Source organism: Polypterus senegalus, chromosome 6, assembly GCF_016835505.1.
Source record: "Polypterus senegalus isolate Bchr_013 chromosome 6, ASM1683550v1, whole genome shotgun sequence".
NCBI lineage: Eukaryota > Metazoa > Chordata > Cladistia > Polypteriformes > Polypteridae > Polypterus > Polypterus senegalus.
The window spans coordinates 179,072,874-179,091,920 of NC_053159.1; the positions used below are offsets into that span (position 1 = coordinate 179,072,874).

Consider the following 19,047-nt stretch of genomic DNA (forward strand, 5'->3'; position numbering starts at 1 on the left):
TTCTTCCCTTCAGAGGACAACACGCACATCTCCACATGACTCAATGACATTTCAACATGGATGAAGGAGCATCATCTTCAGCTCAACCTGGCAAAGACAGAGCTTCTTGTTATCCCAGATTGTCAATCTATTCAACACCCCATTTCTCTTCAGCTTGACTCATTATTGCTAACAACTGTCACACCAGCTGTCCTTCAGTGACCATGTTGCTACAGTCTTTCGGTCTGGCAGATTTGCTCTGTATAACATCCACAAGATCAGACCATACATATCTGACAGAATATGCAGCACAACTGCTGATCCAGGTCTGAACTACTGTAACTCCCTGCTGGAGAAGCACCTACAAGTGTCACCAGGACACTGCAGAAGTTTCAAAATGTGTTCAACCAGCTGAGTCAGGCACACATCCCTCCTCTCTGCTGATTACTACACTCGCTCCCTGCAGCGGCACGTATCAAGTTCAAATTCTTGGTGCTTGCTCACATAGTAGTCAGTGGGGCTGAAAGATGGAATCATTATAGATGCCACTGAAGTAGTAGGGTGTTGCACCATGTTAGTCATTATGGATGCAATGAGAAGTCAAGCAAAATGACCCCTTTTACTGGCTAACTGAACAGATTACAATATACAAGCTTTTGAGGCAACTCAGGCCCCTACTGCAGGCAGTTTGTAAAGAACTGAAGAACTGTACTGCTCCAATGGTTTCTTTTCATTTGTGTGTTTGTTGAAAATGATGATATTGCAACGTACATTAGGAGTGAAAGGGACACTTTAAAGCAAGCTAAATATACTGTTTCCTTTCTTTCATATCGTATTTCAAATCTTAATATTTGTGCCTTGGTCACCAAAGGGATAGACGTACAAGTATGTGACACACAGCATCTGTTTGGACAAAGTCCGACTGCATATACTGTACGTCTGAAGTTCCATAAGGTTATAAGTGAACAGGACGTAGCGGATGGAACCGGATGTAGCAAACGCAACAGCTTCCTGCATGCAACACACGTGTATCTCATTTCTATTGTATAGAAAACAGTTGTGCTGCCAGCGGTGGTGTGCTGGGGAGGCAGCATAAAGAAGAGGGACACCTCACGCCTGGACAAACTGGTGAGAAAGGCAGGCTCTATTGTAGGCATGGAGCGGGACAGTTTGACATCCCTGAGAGAGCGACGGGCGCTGAGCAGACTCCTGTCAATCGTGGAGAATCCACTGAACAGGATCATCTCCAGACAGAGGTGCAGCTTCAGCGACAGACTGCTGTCACCGTCCTGCTCCACTGACAGACTGAGGAGACCCCACACTATGCGACTCTTCAATTCCACCCGGGGGGGGGTAAACGTTAACATTATACAAAGTTATTGTCTGTTATACCTGCATTTTTATCACTCTTTAATTTAATATTGTTTTTTATCAGTATGTGAATTTCCCCTTGGGATTAACAAAGTATCTATCTGTCTATCTATCTATCTATTATATAGTGCCTTACATATCTATCTATCTATCTATCTGTCTATCTATCTATCTATCCATCTATGTATTATATAGTGCCTTTCATATCTATTTATCTATTATATAGTGCCTTTCATATCTATCTATCTATCTATCTATTATATAGTGCCATTCATATCTATCTATCTATCTATTTATCTATGTATTATATAGTGCCTTACATATCTATCTATCTATCTATCTGGTTTCTCTGTTTGGTTTTTAACAGTGATGGGACTGAAAAAGTCTCCTCGCCCAAATAGATAGATAGATACTTTATTAATCCCAAGGGGAAATTCACATAATCCAGCAGCAGCATACTGATACAAAGAAACAATATTAAATTAAATAGTAATAAAAATGAAAAAAAAAAAAAAAAGAATTAATGTTCGCATTTACTCCCCCGGGTGTATAATATCTAGTAGCAAATAAGACTAACAATGTAATAGTTAAGAGATGGCGATAATTCACTGCCAGTTGCTACAGTGAAAAGCAAGCTTTAAGTACTGCTTATCGTAATGCCTAACAAAGTTTCCTTTTCTTTTTTTTTGGTTTCTGTCGTACATTCTGAAGTATTAAACTTGAAGCTTACTTTCAGTGTCATCACTACTTTACTTCTGACTATTGTTTTCACTTTTAAAGAAGGTTAAAAGGTGATATTGTTGTTCTGTTTCTATTTTGTAGGGTTTAAAATTTTACAGCATAATGACACGAGAAACAACTCACTTTTTGAAATACCAGACCAAAGTATTTGCAAACAATATGAATGCATTGTCGACAGGCGAGCAAAACATGGGAATACGAACGTCTCCAGACTCAAACAATTCAGAACATGAATGGGTTGTTCATTTTTTTTTTTTTTGCCCCCAAACACGAACAATGACCAAACTAAGAACGCCGACGTCCTGCTAAAACTTCTATGGATCAAGATGTGGCTGTGAGGAGCCGAGACACAGCCAAACAGGCCTACGTACGCCGTATGTACCTATGACTCGGCCTCAGTATCGCCGCAGATCTCCTGTTAGTTTGGTTTGTTTTTTTTCCTGTTGAAAGTAATTACCAAGGCCCCTAAGAAAGTTAGCAGTGAGAGTAGCAAAGCAAAGAGGAAGCTTGTACATGTTACAATTGAGTTAAAAAAAGGAAATAATAACGAAGCATGAAAGTGGTTCACGTATGTCGACTCTTGCGGAAGAGTTTGGGATGGCCAAGTCGATAAGAACATTTTTGAAAAATAAAGACGTAATTAAAGGTGCTGTTAAATTGTCATTTCTATTTGTTTTATGTGTTTCTCTGTTTTGTACATCGATTTCTATGGTTTTAAAATGATTTTTATCATTAGTTGTATACGTCAAGATATGCTGTAGAGAGGAGAGGAATGAAGGTCAGTAGGACCACCAAGACAGAATACGTGTGTACAAATGAGAGGGAGTTCAGTAGAATGGTGAGGATGAAGGGAGTAGAGTTGGCAAAGGTGGATGAGTTTAAATACTTGGGATCAACAGTACAGAGTAATGGGGATTGTGGAAGAGAAGTGTAGAAGAGTGCAGGCAGGGTGAAGTGGGTGGAGAAGAGTGTCAGGAGTGATTTGTGACAGACGGGTATCAGCAACAGTGAAAGGGAAGGTCTACAGGACGGTAGTGAGACCAGCTATGTTATATGGGCTGGAGACGGTGGTACAGGAGACAGAGCTGTAGGTGGCAGAGTTACAGATGCTAAGATTTGCATTGGGGATGACGAGGATGGACAGGATTAGAAATGAGGACATTAGAGGGTCAGCTCAAGTTGGATGATTGGGAGACAAAGTCAGAGAGGCGAGATTGTGTTGGTTTGGACATGTGCAGAGGAGAGATGCTGGGTATATTGGGTGAAGGATGCTAAGGATAGAGCTGCCAGGGAAGAAGAAAAGAGGAAGGCCTAAGCGAAGGTTTATGGATGTGGTGAGAGAGGACATGAAGGTGATGGGTGTAACAGAACAAGATGACGAGGACAGAATGATATGGAAGAAGATGATCCGCTGTGGCAACCCTTAACGGGAGCAGCCGATACAAGAAGAAGGTATAAATAAGCAATCATTTGGGGGTCTGGAACAGAGCGATCCTATTTACATTATTTCTTATGGGAAAATTTGATTTGAAACTCAACCAAATCGAAACTCACCCAGCCTTATGGAACAGATCAATTTTGTGTTCCGAGATACCACTGTACTGTCATCAAAAGAATGAACATGCCTTGTCTGTAGCTCCTTGGCGGACATCCCTACACACTGCCACCTACAGTCATCGCCCTAGGCAGCACTATCCTGCTTTCACTCCACTACGTGAACCAGGCGTAGAAGCGGCAATAACTCTTTCACGGACTGGCAGAAAATTTCTGACAGGCAGGGCCTGGTCTGTGGACTGGCGGTTGAAAAGCACTGCTGTATGTAATATGGTGCTGAAAATCCACAAAGGGAGCAAATACATCAAGTAGCTTAGAATAGTTTTTTACTTTCTCGTATATGAAGTATAGGGAAAGTATTGGAATCGTTCAAAAATTCGACCTCGAGATTTTGATGAACCTTCACGTTTTAGATCTCCCCAAGTCCGATTTACTTTCTCGTAAGGAAAGTATTGTAATCATCCAAAAATTTGATTTGGAGATTTTGATGAATCTCGATGTTTTAGACTTCCTTGAGTCAGAAAATACCATTTTTGGAATTATTTCTGTGTGTCTGTGTGTGTGTGAGTGTGTGAGTGTACAAACAATAACCTGAGTGCGTTTTCACTTAGGTCAACCAAATTTTGCATACAAATATTAGGTACAAAATGTAAATTTCTATCAACTTTCGGGCTATTTCTGTTAACCGGAAGTGGTACTTTACCTTTTATTCATGCAGCTGCAGAGTCCGATCTATTCAACTTTACTTTTATAATAATTGTTCAATATATTATTAATTTGATTTATTGTTGATGGTTCATTAATGTACATAATATAAAAATATAATCATTGTCTTGCGGTTTACTCCTCAAATATCCATCCCCATATTTGAGTATACGAGAAAGTCGAGGGGAGACCACTCCTAAATTTTATTCCTAAGCTTTCAACTCCTACCAGGAATCATCATCAGAGGAAAATGATTAGACTTACAGGAATCCAAGGCAATGTATAGAAAATAAGGAGGGGAGGGTGGGTGGAACATTGTCAGTTTCACCAGATGACTTTCAAAGCTGCCCCTCATTCTAGAGATTTCCAAAAATAAGAAAACAGAGGGGCACACAGCTGACAAACACGGTATCAAGGTACACACTAAGCTTTAGTGAACACTTTGTTCTCATAAGCATTACCGAGAGATTCCACATCTTTCAGAGGATCCACTCCTGGAGACAAGATGAAGAAGACCGGAGATGCTGGGCCACTCTCTTTGAAGGACTTGGCAAACTCTGTTTTGCGTACTTCAGTATACTTGGCTCCCAGTTTCTCTTCGACAAAATTTCTGGAAAAATAAAATTAATAGTTGGGATCCACACAACATTTGTCAAAAGGTATCAGTGCTTTGCATTCAGTCAGTCATTTTCTAACCTGCCTAGTCCTGAATAAGGGTCACAGGGGTCTGCTGGAGCCTATCCCAGCTAGCATAGGGCGCAAGGCAGGAATAAACTCTGGACAGGGAGCAGGTCCATCGTATGGCGAACACACACACACACACACACACCAGCCACACACGAGGGCTAATTTAAGATCACTACTCCATCTAACCTGCATGTCTTTGGACTGTGGGATGAGAGCGGTGCACCCAGAGGAAACCCACAGAGACATGGGGAGACCATGCAGCCTCCATGTAGGGAGGACCCTGGTGTGTATCCTTCCAGTGTATCACCGTGTTGCCTTACTTTGCATTCAGGTATATTTTATATTTATGCAAATGTTGTGAATTCCATCGGGGTAAATAAATCAAAAAAAAAAAAAAACTGTACATTATGATTGTTAAGATATCTCTCGGTATGAAATTTTTCTGTTCTTCGACTTTGATTTCCATCTTGTGGTTTGGCTCAGGGTACGTCAAGTATTCTGGTTATGGACCCTCTTGCTGTGTCTCTTGGTCTAGGATTTCTTCCTGACCTTTGTCTATTCAATTCCTGCCCTCCTGATTACAACCTTGGCTTGTAATTACCATTATGATCCATCTTCTGATTCCATCTCACTTTAAAAACTGCTGTCACCCTGTGCCATCAGTATACAGAACAAGCGAGTAAACGCAAAGGAGCTGTGGCGGAAGGCCGGGACACCCCTTGTGATGGAAGGACTGGGGGAGAGGGCATATTCAGGGCAATACCTCCCCCAGAACACGAGAGGGCAACCCCCCCAGCTTACAGCAGGGCCATGGGTTTGGAGATTAGAAGCTCAACAGTGCTGGGCCCAGTGACTCGTTGGAGACCAAAGTGAAGCCTGCTATTCGATCCAAGTGGCGGGGACTGCTGTCTGTCTCAAAGAGTCCTTTTGCTGCAAGACAATGACACACACACTGCTAAGAACACCGAGGCTCGTCTGAAGAAACTGAAGTTTCAGGTATTGCCACGTCCTCCTTATTCGTCAGATTTGGCAATGTGTGTGATCTTCGATTCAAGACAGATAACATCATGAAGAAAATGGTGCACAAGTGGCAGCGAGGACAAGACAAAACCTTTTATTCAACTGGAATCCACGCACTGCCAGGCAGGAGGCGCAAGTGCATTGAGATGGGTGGAGACGACATTGAGAAATTACCAGATCAGTTTTGTTTGGGTTCATTTCATTTTCTGATAAATCCCATTTTGTAACTTTAGCTTGACTCCCTCTTGTATAGTATATAATATAAACTGCTCAAAAAAATTAAAGGAACACTTTGAAAACACATCAGATCTCAATGGGAAAAAGAAATCCTCCTGGATATCTATACTGATATAGACTGGGTAATGTGTTAGGAACGAAAGGATGCCACATCGTTTGATGGAAATGAAAATGATCAACCTACAGAGCCCTGAATTCAAAGACGCCCCAAAAATCAGAGTGAAAAAATGATGTGGCAGGCTAGTCCATTTTGCCAAAATTGAATTGCAGCAACTCCAAATTGTATGCAGCACTTTGTATGGCCCCTGTGTTCTTGTATACATGCCTGACAACATCGGTGCATGCTTCTAATGAGATGACAGATGGTGTTGTGAGGGATCTCCTCCCAGATCTGGACCAGGGCATCACTGAGCTCCTGGACAGTCTGAGGTGCAACCTGGTGGCATTGGATGGACCAAAACATAATGTCCCAGAGGTGTTCTATTGGATTTAGGTCAGGAAAGTGTGGTGGCCAGTCAATGGTATCAATTCCTTCATCCTCCAGGAACTGCCAGCATACTCTCACCACATGAGGCCAGGAATTGTCGTGCACCAGGAGCCACTGTACCAGCATAGGGTCTGACAATGGGTCCAAGGATTTCATCCTGATACCTAAAGGCAGCCAAGGTGCCTTTGTCAAGCCTGTAGCGGTCTGTGTGACCCTCCATGGATATGCCTCCCCAGACAATCATTAACCCACCACCAAACTGCTCATGCTGAATGATGTTACAGGCAGCATAATGTTCTCCATGGCTTCTCCAGACCCTTTCACTTCTGTCACGTGCTCAGGGTGAACCTGCTCTCATCTGTAAAAGCACAGGGCACCAGTGGTGCATCTGCCAATTCTGGTATTCTATGGCGAATGCCAATCGAGCTGCATGCTGCTGGGCAGTGAGCTCAGGGCCCATTAGAGGACATGGAGCCCTTGGGTCAGCCTCATGAAGTCTTTCTGGTTGTTTGGTCAGAGACATTCACACCAGTGGCCTGCTGGAGGTCATTTTGTAGGGCTCTGGCAGTGCTCATCCTGTTCCTCCTTGCCCAAAGGAGCAGATACTGGTCCTGCTGATGGGTTATGGACTTTCTATGGCCCTCTTCAGCTCTCCTAGAGTAACTGCTTGTCTCCTAGAATCTCCTCCATGCCCTTGAGACTGTGCAGGGAGACACAGCAAACCTTCTGGCAATGACACGTATTGATTTGCCATCCTGGAGAAGTTGGACTACCTGTGCAACCTCTGTAGGGTCCAGGTATCGCCTCATGCTACCAGTAGTGACACTGACTGTAGCCAAATGCAAAACTAGTGAAGAAACAGTCAGAAAAGATGAGGAGGGAAAAATGTTAAACCATTCCTGTTTTGGGGGTCATCTCATTGTTGCCCCTCTAGTGCATCTGTTGTTAATTTCATTAACACCACAGCAGCTGAAACTGATTAACAACCCCCTCTGCTACTTAACTGACCAGATTAATATCCCATAAGTTTCATTGACTTTATGCTATACTCTGATTAAAAAGTGTTCCTTTAATTCTTTTGAGCAGTATAATATAATATAATATAATATAATATAATATAATATAATATAATATAATATAATATAATATAATATAATATAATAATATCTATATTACTAACCGAAGGTTGTATGCACGGATGCCAGATGCCAGAAGCAAGCCATGCCGAAAGCGCACGCGCACAGCACCTCGGCGACCCAGAGTCAAACCCAGCGGCTTCCCAAAGTCAGTAGGTGGCGCCCAAACAACACAACACAACCTGTAAACTAAACTTGAGGTAAAGCGTGAACGCCAACAAGTTGCCATGGTGACATATTTAAACTTGAAATAGTGGTGACTACTGACAGTGCCAGCAGTTAGCTACTCCACAGTCCCAGCAGTCAGTGTTCTCCACTCCAAAGTGCCACCAGCTACTCCACTACACAGTGCCAGCAGTCAGTATGCTTTAATCCACTGTGCCAACAGTCAGCGTGGCTTATTTGAATCACATTCAGTGTTAAAAGTAAGTTCAATTATGATTCCTAACATGAATTTTTTATTTCCAATTTACTGCATTTAAACCTTTGCACTCCGATATTTTTTCACTTATGAGTTCAGCAGCTCAAACACATTTTGGACATATATATGATACTAGCAAAATACCTGCGCTTCGCAGCGGAGAAGTAGTGTGTAGTTATGAAAAAGAAAAGGAAACATTTTAAAAATAACTTAACATGATTGTCAATGTAATTGTTTTGTCACTGTTATGAGTGTTGCTGTCATATATATATATATATATATATGTATATATATATATATATATATATATATATATATATATATATATAGCAAAATACCCAGCCGCATGCGTAAGTACTGCATTAAAATTTTTATTAAGAGGAAAATTAAACCTTTTTAATCTGAGGGAAAATATACCAATAATTATTTGTTAAGGATCTCATTGTATACCATGTTGTCAGTTCGGCCCTCCGGTTGTAATATGACCAAGCTGTGCGCTGAGCTTACTCTTGAGCATGCAACGTACAGTTGGCCATGTGAACAGTAATCTTGTCTCAAATCTCACAGCTTGGATTGCTGCTGTCATAATCGGTTTGAGTTTCATGGTTTGTTTCAATTACGACAGTATTTGCAGGATTTGTTGTGTTGAAGTGACATTTGGCATGTGTCAAGCGTTGTAAGCACACAACCGGTTTCATCGATAAAATCACATCTAGCTTTTGAGAGTTTAAACATTCATAAACATCAAAGTGTCCACAGCTGAAATTGCCACCTGTCAATCTAAAATGTTTAAGAGGCATTGGCGGTTGTCGAAAGGTGTAAAATATTTGGCCATTTCGGTACACTTGAAAGCGACAACCGAACAATTCAGCGGCAGCCATCAACTCACATGCAGATCCATAGGTGAAGGGCTTAAGCATTTCACTCTTCTAGTGCTCCTGTGTAGTATAATTATCTCCTGTACCGTCATCAGTCCACACCTTGAACCTGTCCAGTCATTCAATACATAAGACACAATGTTCCTCCGGATATCAAGAGTGAGCCTGATATGGCTGTGCAATATGTAACAAAGAGAATGGAAAAGGTATGGAAACCACTCGGTAAGTGACAGTTCTTTGATTGATAGTGATCACCTCGATAGACATGGTAATGGGTGTTGGAATGATAAAGGAAATGGGTACCTGAGCAATGTAAAGTAAGTGTAAAATACCTATACAATAACTATAATTGTAACAAACAAACAATAAAACAGCGTAGAAGCCGTGGATTAAACAAAAAGGCTGTAGTTATCAGTAGGGAGACGTGAATCCCGTGGCGAAGCAAGGAAGGGAATGTAGAGACCGGAGCGACGGACGGTCTTATACAGGCAGGCAGCCAACAACGTGGGAGGCGTTAGGATGGGGGACCCAACGCCACCTCACACGGTGACCAAGGTGCAGGCTATGGACATATATATGTACGTAAGTAGGATTCAGTTAGCGTTGGGAACCCGTGTACCAAATTTCTTGAAGATGGGCCCAAAAGTAACAAAGACTGTTGAAAAGTTCAATATGGCGGCCGACAATGGCATCATACCACCGAAATAAGTACGTACATTGGTTTCGGTTAGTGCAGGGAAACCGCCTACCAAATTTCGAGAAGATGGGGCCATAAATAAGAAAGTTCAACATGGCGGACGTTGTTGACCGTTATGACCATTACGCGTAGAATTTCGAAATGAAACCTGCTTAACTTTTGTAAGTAACCTGTAAGGAACGAGCCTGCCAAATTTCAGCCTTCTACCTATACGGGAAGTTGGAGAATTAGTGATGTTGGAAAGTTGAATATGGCGGCTGACAGTGGCGTCATACCACCGAAATAAGTACGTACATTGGTTTCAGTTAGCTCAGGGAAGCCACCTACCAAATTTTGTGAAGATGGGGCCGTAAATAAGAAAGTTCAACATGGCGGCCTTTGTTGACCGTTATGACTGTTACGCGTAGAATTTCGAAATGAAACCTGCTTAACTTTTGTAAGTAAGCTGTAAGGAATGGGCCTGCCAAATTTCAGCCTTCTACCTACACGGGAAGTTGGAGAATTTGTGACGTTTGTAAAATTCAATATGGCGGCCGACAGTGACGTCATAGCACCGAAATACGTACGTGCATCGGTTTTAGTTAGCGCAGGGAAGCCACCTACCAAATTTCGTGAAGATGAAGTCAGCCTTCTACCTATACGGGAAGTTTGAAAATTGGTGACGTTGGAAAGTTCAATATGGCGGCCGACAGTGGCGTCATACCATCAAAATAAGTAAGTACATAGGTTTCGGTTAGCGCAGGGAAGCCGCCTACCAAATTTTGTGAAGATGGGGCCATAAATAAGAAAGTTCAACATGGCGGACGTTGTCGACCGTTATCAACCGTTATGACCGTTCCGTGTAGAATTTCGAAATGAAACCTGCTTAACATTTGTAAGTAAGCTGTAAGGAATGAGCCTGCCAAATTTCAGCCTTCTACCTACACAGGAAGTTGGAGAATTAGTGATGAGTGAGTGAGTGAGTGAGTGAGTGAGGGCTTTGCCTTTTATTATTATAGATAACAATTAAATGTCAATTTTAGTTTTAATAAACTGGTTAATTTTAGTACAAATATATTTATTTCATTAAATGAAAACTTTCCCAGGACACTCCCACCCTTCATGATTTTTCATCCCTCCAAAGAACGGAGGGAACAGAAAGTGATTGCCATTCTTGGATTTCTGATTCTTTAGAGAATCGGGGGTATACTGGTAATATAATATAATCTATATATATAATACATGCTGTTTGCCTGTCTGTCCAGGATTTTAAATCACCTGTAGCTTGCAAACCGTTTAACCTATTGACCTGAAATTTGGTACACATATACTATGTGACCTCTACTGTCCGCTTTCGGAGTGATGATTGACTTCCATGGTTATTCCTCTTTATATTTTTATTTTATTTTATTGTAGAATCAATTCTCAGCAGCGGCCAGCAGGGAGGCCGTGTGGCGCATGCTGATGGGTGCCATTCTCATCTCTACTACCTTCTTTGTCATTTCCTCTAACTCTTCATATTTTAAATCATTCTTGAGGCAGATTGAAGACTTAAGTACCAGCTTAAGTGAAAAATTAACCCTCAATGGGTCCTTGTTAGAAAGTTACGTTCCAGGTCCTTGGGGTTCAAATTGCACCCCTATTCATTGGTATATATAATTCAATGGTACCAAGCTCAAATTCAATGAACTAAAGTTAAGATGCGTTTATTAGGTAAGTGCATGATGCATACACAGCTTATGCAGTGAAATAGTGCAGTTAATGGGGTTGCGGCAGTGGGGGCAGCGGAGGGGACTGGTCATATAATGCACATTCCGTCTAGCCGACCCCTTCACTGCCGCGATGTAAGTGCCATTTTAATTCCAATGTTCTAATAAGATTGTAAAATATATATTATCACACCTTTTAGATGCAAACGTTTAAGATTTCTGCAAATGACATGTCTAAAGTTATATGCATTTGTCACAAAGTACATTTGATTTATTGACAGAATGTGCTGGACAAGCAGGCCTAGAGCACTTATCACAGAATTTGTGTGTCTTCCTGTCAAACTCACGCGGGCACAGGTGACAATGTCCCTGTGTCTTCTTCATTTTAGCTGGTCTCTCAGTTCCTGCTTCTAGTTCTCCAGAGTCCAGCTCTAGAAGTTGGATTGCATCCATGATCGGTCTTCTGAGCTGGGCTGCATTGTCCAAACGTCTTTTAATCAGTGGCTCGACAAGACACTCCCTGAGACTCACGATGAACTGGCGACGACGTATCACTTTGGATGACTTGTTCCAATCAGGGTTATTGCACATCCAGATCACGAAACTGGCAATGGCAGCTGTGTCAAGCATGTTGAAGAACAGGACCATTGGCCACCTGTTGATTTTTCGTTTGCAAGAGTAGATGTAGGCCAAATGATCCATGTTATCTACGCCGCTCTTAGTTGCATTATAATGAAGGATGATCTCTGTTTTTTGTTTCATACCATCAACAGCCTTGTCGTGATGCATTGTCGACAAAAGGATGACCGAATTTCCTTTTTTGGGGACATATGATACCAAAGTTTTGTTGCCATCAAATGCAAAGATCGAAGAAAATTCGTCTCTGTTTTTTGCTATCATGCTCAGAGGAATGTCTCGTTTATTCTTGCGCATCGTTCCTACATAGGTCATACCCTGTGTAAGCAATTCTTCTGTCAGTGCAACGCTTGCAAACAGGTTATCTACCACTACATTACGACCACTTTTGTACCAAGGTGATACCATTGCTTTCACAACACGTGCACCCTGATCATCATCTCTGACTTCATTCGGTTGCCGCCCAAGATAGACCTCTGCATTCAGTGGAGAAGATGTGGCACTGTCACAGCACCACCACACCTTTATCCCATATTTGGCAGGCTTACTGGGAATGTACTGCCTAAATGGACATCGTCCTCTGAATGGGACTAGTTGTTCAACTCTGTTCAACGACGGTCGTTTATTTGAACCAGTCATCCTCCCAGCGTGAACGACTGTGCAACCGTCTGGGTAAAGTTGAAAGAACTGCATTGTAGGTCAGTGATAGATTATGTATAAGGCCACCGCCTCTGTTCAACGACAGTCGTTCATTTGAATCAGTTGTCCTCCCAATCCACCTACAATACAGTTCTTTTAACTTTGCCAACCAATCAGTTAGAATTGAGAAAGCACTCTGGATGGAAACAAAGTCCAGCATAACTCTTTTTTAGGATAACCATGACCCGGATAGCTGAGAATCTCCACAGACTTCTGTCAAAATTGTTTTTGGGGTGCATATTGCACCCCGATGAAAATATGCCAGCGATAATTGACGTTAACACTTTTTCTATCATTTTATGCATGACCGTATGAAAAACTAGTGCACTTACAATGTCCTAGAGGATAACTGCTGAAATTTTAATAATAACATGGTAGTAGCCATAGAAATGGGCATGGGGTGCAGAACACACCCCAAGGAACCATTTTGGGTTAAAGAAAACGTACTAAGTAATTGCAACACGAGCACTGACTTCATCAGTTTTAACGCAAAAAGATGCCGATGGAGGAAGAGAAGCAGCAGGCCGCTAGGGTGGAGAAAAGAAGAGCTGCTCAAGCACATCAACTTCTGAGCAAATGAATGGTAAGCGTAGAGAGAAGGAGAATGAAAACGAGGAATGTTCAAGTCAAGTGTATTCACTGCACATTATCATGCGGTGCGCCGTTACTGGTATAATATAATATAATATACCGATAAGCCACATCATTACAAGCACTGACAGGTGAAGTATATAACATGGATTATCTCATTATAATGGTGCCTGTCAAAGGGTGAGATACATTAGGCAGCAAGTGGACAGTCAGTTCTTCAAGGTGATGTGTTGGAAGCAGGACAAAATGGGCAAGTGTAAGGATCTGAGCGACTTTGACAAGGGTATATTGTGATGACTACACGTGGGTCAGGGCATCTCCAAAATGGCAGGTCTTGTGGGGTGTTCCTGGTATGAAGTGGTGAACTGCTGACAGGGTCAAGGACAGCCAAGTCTCACTGAGTCACGTGGGGAGTGAAGGCTGGTCCGTCTAGTTCAGTCCCAAAGAAGAAATGCCCTAGCACAAACTGCTGAGAAACGTAATGCTGGCCAGGAGAGTAATGTGTAAGGACACAAAGTGCATTGCAGTGTGCTGTGCATGGGGATGTGTAGCTGCAGACCACACAGTGCCCATTCTGACTCATGAAACGGGCACGTGAGCATCAGAACTGGACTATAGAGCAACAGAAGAACATGGCCTGGTCTGATGAATCACATTTTCTTTTAGGTCACATGGACGGTCAGGTGCATGTATGTCATTTAAATGGAGAGGCCAGCAGGTTGCACTATGGGAAAAAGGCAAGCTGGAGGAGGCAGTGTGTTGCTCTCGGCAATGATCTGCTGGGAAACGTTGGGTTCTGGCATTCACATAGATGTTACTTTGATATGCACCACCTACCTAACGATTATTGCAGACCATGTACACCTCTTCAGGGCAACTGTGATGGCAGTGGCCTCTTTCAGCCGGTTAATGTGGGCTGCCACACTGTAGAAATTGTTCCGGAATGGTTTGAGGAACATGACAAAGAGTTCAAGGTATTGACTTGACCTCCAGATCTCAATCCGATTGAGTATCTGTGGGATGTGCAGGAAGAACAAGTCCAATCCATGGAGGCCCCACCTCACAACTGACAGGACTTAAAATATTTGCTGCTAATGTTTTGGTGCGGATACCACAGGACACCTTCAGAGACCATCCCTTGAGGGGTCAGAGCACAAGGGGGTCCTACACAATATTAGGCAGGTAGTTTTAATGTTGTGGCTGATTGGTGTATAACATATTATAATATCACAAACCTTAAAGAAATTAGGTGGATAGGAATAATGAGCTTGTTGGGCTGAATGGCTTGTTGTCATCAAAATGGTCCAAGTGTCGTAATATTATAATGGGATAAAATCCTCCCACCACCTATAAAGCCTCAGTGCTGTGTTTCCCAGTGTTCATCATAGAAAACCAAATCTGGTTATCACACTTTAGCCCTTCAACATCTCATTTTGTTGGGAGACACCCTGAGATGGAAGAATCAACAGTGGATAACTAATGCCATGGGCCTCCTAGTGACCGAGGCATCTACAGCCCGCAGTCCTGTGTATTCTTTGAGACTTGTCCACTCTCTTGTGGTGGCACCTTCTATCTTCCTTCTCTTCCAGTTTGCACCACTTTGTAGTTCATAACTGCAAGTTTCCCCAAGATCCAGTCATAAATCCAGAAGTTAAGCTTGTCACAAACAGCCGAAGATCCTGAGCTCTCAGCTGCACAATTACCCATAGGACGCTTTACCTGACGGCGTAGGTCATCCTGTCGGGACGCAGCGCTCGCATCATAATTAACTTCTGCAGGGAGCTCTTGCTTTTCCACTCTTGAGGGAACTTCTCCTTTTCAGGACACTCGGACTCCACAACCTTTTTCCAGCGTTTGGCGGACCCCTCGATGTCCCGGTCCAGTCCACGGAATTCATCGATGAAACTCATAGTCTAAAAAAAAAATAGAGAGTAGAGGAAGGAGAAAGAACAACAGCGTGAACTTTGGTTGTTTTTGATTTCTTAAATTTGTTTCTCTCTTTTTTTCTATTTGACTTTTAACAAAGTAATAAAGGAAGTCTGAGGGTCTTAGAATGTTAAACTGTTAGCTCGAAACACAGTGTCACGCACATGCGCATGGGAAGCAGCTAAAAGGCTCAAAAGACGGTAATTCCTTGCTTCTGGGTTTGGCATTGAGACGTCATTTCCGGTTCCTGCCTGATGACATATATATAAGTGCCATCTTTTCCTATACTGATTATTCATTCTTATGGACTGATCTGTACCAATCTGAACCACATCTTTGTTACAATTTGGCAGCCAATTGCAAGCATATGGGCAGCTTTCCCCAAACCTCTTTCATGTGTTGTCTGGATCATTTTGCAACAGTAAAATATTCTTTTCCCAGGCAAAGGGTTAAAAGACTATCTGTGGGCAATAATCTGGCATTTCTACTGTAATGTGTTAAACCCTCAGATTTATGGGAGAAAAATAGGGAGCCTCTGATTTTTCAGCATGATTGTATCGAAAGATCAAGCATCCTTTATTAGCGCATTAGAACAATCTGGGTGAGAACAGGCCATTCAGGCCAATTAACCTTGCCAGGCCTGTTTTCTTAATTCCTCCAAAGTAACATCAAGTCAAGTTTTGAAGGTCCCTAAAGTCCTACTGTCCACCACACTACTTGGTAACTTATTGCATGTGCTTGTGGTTCTGTGTGTGAAGACAAACTTCCTAATGTTTGTGTGAAATTTCCCCTTAACAAGTTTCCAACTGTGTCCCCGTGTTCTTGATGAACTCATTTTAAAGTCACTGTCTCGATCCTGTGGACTAATTCCCTTCATCATTTTAAACACTTCACTCAGGTCTCCTCTTTATCTTCTTTTTCTTAAACTCTAAAGGCTCAGCTCTTTTAATCTTCCCTCCTAACTCATCCCCTGTAGCCCTGAATCAGCCTAGTCGCTCTTCTCTGGACCTTCTCTTGTGCTGCTGTGTCCTTTTTGTAGTCTGAAGAACCAAACTTCACACAGGACTCCAGATGAGGCCTCACCAGTGTGTTATAAAGCTTGAGCAGCACCTCCTGTGACTTGTACTCCACACATCAAGGCGCTATATAACCTGACATTCTGTTAGCCGTCTTAATGGCTTCTGAACATTGTCTGACAGTTAATAGCTTAGAGTCCACTACGACTCCTAAATCCTTTAATTTTCTAACCTCCCATTGTGTATGCTAACCTCACAGTTTTACTTTCTATGTGTAATTCTTTACATTTACTGACTGTAAACTTCACCTGCCACAAATTCACCTAAGCCTTTCTGCTGTCCAAGTCCTCAGATCAGCCTAGTCGCTCTTCTCTGGACCTTCTCTTGTGCTGCTTTGTCCTTTTTGTAGCCTGAAGACCCAAACTGCACACAGGACTCCAGATGTGGCCTCACCAGTGTGTTATAAAGCAGAGCAGAACCTCCTGTGATTTGAACTCCACACATCAAGGCGCTATATAACCTGACATTCTGTTAGCCTTCTTAATGGCTTCTGAACACTGACAGGAAGTGTTCATATTAGAACAGGGATGTGCAATGTTGGTCCTGGAGGGTCACAGACTGGCTGCAGATTTTTATTCCAACCCAGTTTCTTAATAAGAAATCAGTTATTGCTGACGAAGCGCTGATTACTCGTGACATTGTGACGCTTCATTTTGGTGGCCTCACTTGTTAAGGTTCCCCACCCCTAATCGCTTATTTCAGTCATAACAGCTGCATTCCTTGTTTTTAATGGCTCCTTATTAGCAACAAGATGCAAATGGCAAAGGAGCCAGCAGTTCTCCAACTACCTTGTTTCCATCTACACCTGTGTGGATTCATAACGCGCTGTTTGGTTTAATAAACACATAATAGAAATATGTGACAGACTGAAAATGATCGCTTTAAGGCTTCAAATAATTTGGCTGATATCCTTTGAGAGGAAAAAATGTACGATATAAAAAAATAACATTGCAGACTAAAGAGGCGTAAAATTAAATAAGGTCTGAGACTGGCAAGGATTGGTTTCTAATTAAACAATTAGGTTCCAACGAAAAACTGTAGCCACTGCAGCCCTCCAGGACTGATGTTGCCCACCTCTGTAGAACATTAGGCCAAACTTGGCAACGTCATTCGGCCCAGCAAGCTTGTCAATCCTACTCACCTACATGTTCTAAAATGGCTTTGACCTACCACATTACCTGGTCAGCAACTCCATGTGTCATTGGGTTTCTGTGTAAGGAAAATGTTTCTAATTTTGTACAACACCTGCACTTTATAAAGTTTCTAAAGTTTTGTGTTCTTGTTTCAGAATTGATTTTAAAGTCACCATCTCGATCTGCTGTACTAATTCCCAATTCCCAATGTCTCCTCACAGCTCATACTGCACCTCTCAGTCCTCTAGTTGCTCTGCTCTGGACTTTCTCTAGTGCTGCTTTGTCTCATTTTTAATATGGAGACCAAAAATGTATGAAATATTCCGGATAAGGCCTGTAGGAAAGACACATTTCATTTTGTGTTATTTTATAGCACGGAGAATCTATAGAGATTTCCATCCATTTTAAATTATTTTGGTAAAGTTTAATTTTGTTTTCCTTCATCCAGTTCTTCGTTTATGCAACATGGGAGACGAGTCACATGACGCAGCTCTCCTTACGTCACTGGTCATGGCGATACAAATATGGCGGCATTTCTGTATTTTAGTATCCCGCGATTGGATAAACAAACAAATACTTTATTGTAGTCAGTTTGTAAGCAAGCAGGCCAAGTGCTAGGTATCGTTTCGATATTTGAACTCTATTTGTTTCCTTGACTTTTGGATATCTGGTTTGCTCCAGTCTCTCTGATTATTCTTGCTTTGACCCCTTTCTGTCCCTCACTACGTTTAGCTGCATGTTATCCTGGTTGTCAATTTTCTTCTTACAAGAATATCTGGAGACAAATGTCTCACTTGTTCACCGTAAGGAAAGGATAATGATCTGCGTGTGTGTGAGTTTGTCTGTGTGTCCATCCAGTTGCTATGTCTCTTATCACTCCAACAGATGGTGCACTGCTAACTTTAACACTGCTTTTACAAATCCCATACTACAGTGACATATGCATTACATTTGCCATTCCGGCAGGTGGAGCATCACAAACGTTTGTAGCAGACTGCGTTCACATTACCAGACTGAAATGTCTCTAATCTGATTTTTTGCCATAATGTGACACAAATCTGATGTTTCCAAGGCTGTGTGGATACATAATTTCTGATATTTTCAAAACAGATTGGAGTCACTTTCATATGTATTCCCAGATCACATACAGTACGTATCCTATTCATGGCCATGCCACATGAATGAGATTGGTCAGATCGGAATTCATGTGTTTTCTTGTTTATTCACATGGGCTGAGTGATGTCATCACCGGCCAGTGCTGGCAAAGCAACAATGGAGGAGAGCTACAGCTGTGACAACAGTCATGGTCCCACCATTGCTGGCATCTTTCTCATAGCCACACATCTCTTGGATAAGCAGTGCCAGCAATAACTGCAAAAACAGCA

The 19,047-nt window shown here is 42.1% G+C and overlaps 1 protein-coding gene across 1 annotated transcript in view; it reads right to left on the minus strand.

The window, feature by feature from the left end:
* Positions 1-19,047, minus strand: part of LOC120530679 (dynein heavy chain 11, axonemal-like) — a 645,801-nt gene that overhangs the window by 94,841 nt on the left and 531,913 nt on the right. Inside the window, 2 exon segments of the mRNA XM_039755100.1 lie at positions 4,812-4,960; positions 15,247-15,440. Of these exon segments, the coding sequence (XP_039611034.1) occupies positions 4,812-4,960; positions 15,247-15,440 (343 nt within the window).